The sequence below is a fragment of the Ciona intestinalis genome, chromosome 10 (genome assembly GCF_000224145.3).
Source record: "Ciona intestinalis chromosome 10, KH, whole genome shotgun sequence".
Classification (NCBI taxonomy): Eukaryota; Metazoa; Chordata; class Ascidiacea; order Phlebobranchia; family Cionidae; genus Ciona; species Ciona intestinalis.
The window spans coordinates 484963-488634 of record NC_020175.2 but is presented as its reverse complement, the minus strand read 5'-3'; the positions used below and the strand labels follow the sequence as shown (position 1 = coordinate 488634).

Here is a 3672-nt window from a genome sequence, read left to right as displayed (position 1 = left end):
ATAAGTTGTGTGTGATTCTTATGATGCCAGTGTTTCACTAATCTTTTTGTTTAATATAGTAGGGTGGGGGAAGATGGGACACCTTTTCATTCTATTTTCTATTCCAATTTGGTAGTAAACCAAGAGCAGTCAACGAATTATGAAACCATATCTGACTCCCATAGACCGCGGTTAGTTATGTAAAACACGATCAGGATATTTGGATATCATATATGTCAAGATGTCCCATCTTCCCCCACCCTACTATTTCTTTCCATTAAAGCTTAATTTCATTTTGAGTGAGTTAATTTTATTTTGAATTGTTTTAATAAATTCCTTACCACCTAAAACCTAGGGATAGACGCCAGAATTAGAGCTCTAGCATAAATATTAACTGAATTATTGTCATTTTACTGTTTTGGCGGCCATCTTGAAAATTACAACTTTCTGGTACTAGGATTTTCCTAGATCTTTAATATGTTATTCTTGATGATAAATACTACAAAAAAACGTTGAAAAACCTTTTGTAGGAATTTTTTGGGGTCAAACCATATATTGACCCGACTAAAAGCTACTTTAATTACTACACAAATTTCAATGACTTCGTTACCAAAACTAACTGAAATGTAACAAACGAAAAACGTCACACACACAATTGTTGCGTCACACCTCACACGTCATCTTTAGCGGAGCTTAGTTGTGTTTTTGCAGGAAAATCCCTCTCATAGCCCCGTGTACCGTTCTAAAGTGCTGCTCCTGATTTGCTTTTTTTGCCCTACGGTACCGTTGCGTTGCATATTAAACAAACAGGCTTTGAATACGAATAAACAGGAAAAAATAATCGTTCTCCTATTTAGCGTTAAAATGATAGGTCTTGGCTCGTTATCCCTCTGCCATGCTACTAACGTTTGTTGCGATCGCTTGTCAAAAGTCCGAAAGGATCAAAATTTTGGAAGCACAGAGAGTTACTAGTGTACAAATCATGCAGACCAGGTTAAGGAAATTATTGTAAAATAATCGCTATTGTTCCGATTGTTACGTCATAGTAGTCGTCATATTTTTTGCCTGCTGCCGTACAGATACGCCGTCTTAACACGGTCCGTATTTTTTGTACAAAGTATTGATAAAATTAATGATTTGGCAATTATAACGCCACAGCAGATTTTTAATTTTTTTTTATTGCACTTGTCGCGGTCGACCTGAGATAGGTCCGCGGACTACCGGTAGACCGCGGTCGACGGGTTGGGCACGCCACGGCCTACTCAATACACGGCCTAGGAATACACCCAAACTGCTCAGAAAATAAGAGGCCTATTGACGCGAATTATGCCCATTATAATACATTGTTACGTCACGGTTTTATGAATGGATTTCCTTCATTTTGAATGCAGTTAGCAGTTGTCGGTAGGTTTAATACCAGTTCTAGGTTGTTTTAACTTACAGTTTATCACAGAATGTGTCGCAGGGATATTTTCTTGTTTAGTTAAAATCATACCAGACATATAAAACAGCGCAAAAGGTTTATTAGTATATAAATATTAGTTTATTAAGCATAAAGAGAGACGAGCAATCAGATTCAGTTTACCAAAACAGAAAACCTACGTTTTGATTATATTTAATTTAGTAGACAGGCATTTGGCAAGTTTTATAATGCAGCACACCTTCATAATTTTATTTAGATTAAATTCTAAGCCACCAGAATTATTAAGCAAGCTATTTAAGCATGGTCAATAAGTGTTCCGTAGTTGGATAAAAATACATGGAGCTATACAGAGAATACGGAAAAATTTTTCCGCTAGGAGGCGATGACAAATTCGTTTCTCTATTCTATGGAGAGCAGTTAGTTTCACGGTTTATACACATAAGATATAAACCCCTAACACTAACCCCTAACTTCTAACCCCAAACTCGTCAAACAAAAAAAAAAACTTGAAAAAAAATATAAAAAAGTATTCCACTGTGCGGGACTCGAACCCGATAAAAATGAAACAAAGAGAGTTTACGACCGCACGCAAACCACTACACCACGGACACGACGACAGTAAACGCAACGTAAGAGCGTATAACCGACTTAATGTGGGAAGTATGTTCTTACCAGTGTTTTATGTATTTAAATTAATTTGTTTTACACTTATTAACACTTTGTAATGCTGTTTTGTTCGTTTTTCCGTATTTTTTAATTTAAATAATTACCGACACCTAGCGGAAAAAGTTTTCCGTCTTTTCTGTATACTCCCATGTGATAAAAATATTTGGATAAGGGTACCATCTTTGCATGTTATGATCATGAAGAAGTGGCAAGAAGATCTTCAATCAGTAACATCATCAATATACGCCTACTCTTACCTTAACTCCTTCTTTGTCTTTTTTCTTTGTGAATAACCAACGGGGCGACTCCGGTAAAACGATGGCGAAAAGCACAAATGGTGTACTTAGTAAAGTACATACCAACTGAAAAATAGAAGTTACGGCATTTTAATAAACCAAACTGCAATAAATACAAAAATCTTTTACTAATTATCATTTTTGTTTTTGCCCAGCGTACATTACGTTATAACTCGGGTTTCATATTGCAACCCTTACATGGTGGCTTCATGTACATCTTCATGGAATTTCCCAGGTAGCCGCACAGCAGGTTCAACAATTATTATTGGGATGTGTAATTACTGTGAAGTGTCTTGTGGGATATGTTACCAGACATGGTATTGCAATTGATACCATGGGTTGAAAACCAGTGATGTAAAACGTAGAATGTGTAATTACTGTGAAGTGTCTTGTGGGATATGTTACCAGACATGGTATTGCAATTGATACCATGGGTTGAAAACCAGTGATGTAAAACGTAGAAGACATAGTGGTGATGTACGTACCATGATGTCATGCCAGTTCCTCCAGTTATAAGCCACCCCTGACATTACCATGTATCCAAGCGCGTAGAAACTACTGTACCCGATGCCAAAGAAAGTTCGCCATTCTTTTCCAACCATTTCGGTAACTGAACAAAATACTTACAAATAAAACAATATTGCTGCATATTTTATGCAAAATAACAGTTAACCACTGGACCATGCAAAATAAATTGGCATTCCATGTAACACCAAACATTTGACGTGACCCTATAGTTGGAGCGCATGCATCTTTGCTATAGCCACATATATATATGTTAATATAATGGATCTGATGCTTTTATTATTAACACTGTCATCTGTACATATTCTGATTCACTGTGTTTCGCTGCTACGTGCTATAACATTATGGCCGAATTTGTCCCTGGAAAATTAACGGTTCTTCAAAAAGAGGGCACGAAGCGGTGTATATGAAACAAAACAACCGTGCAATAACGACTGGTTTTGTCGCACCACACGTGGATTAATAAGTTACATTCATTTACATTTTAAACTTACATGTGGTATCAGTGTTTCATATCTAACAGTTTGAATGATCAATATGTTTTGTTATAGAGAAGGGTAAGGGAAGATGGGACACCTTTTCATTCCATTATATCTCGTTCCGTTTGGTAGTAAACAAAAAACATTCCAAGAATTTTAAAACCGTATCCGCACGACCCCATAGACCGTTATTAATTGTTTAAAAGGCGGTCAGGATATTTGAATATTATGTGCTAAAGGTGTCCCATTTTTCCCACCCTACTATAAGTTATACGTATGAGCTACTTAAAACTTGTATAATATT

At 36.4% G+C, this 3672-nt stretch overlaps 1 protein-coding gene across 1 annotated transcript in view; it reads right to left on the bottom strand.

Moving 5' to 3' along the window:
- Positions 1-3391, bottom strand: part of LOC101242688 (organic cation transporter protein-like) — a 12568-nt gene extending 9177 nt beyond the window's left edge. Inside the window, exons 1-2 of the mRNA XM_004226492.4 lie at positions 2850-3391; positions 2326-2430 (exon numbers count right to left, since the gene is read on the bottom strand). Coding sequence (XP_004226540.3) covers positions 2326-2430; positions 2850-2966 — 222 coding nt within the window. The 5' untranslated portion in view covers positions 2967-3391. The remainder of the gene's footprint in view (positions 1-2325; positions 2431-2849) is intronic.
- Positions 3392-3672: the final 281 nt, after the last annotated feature.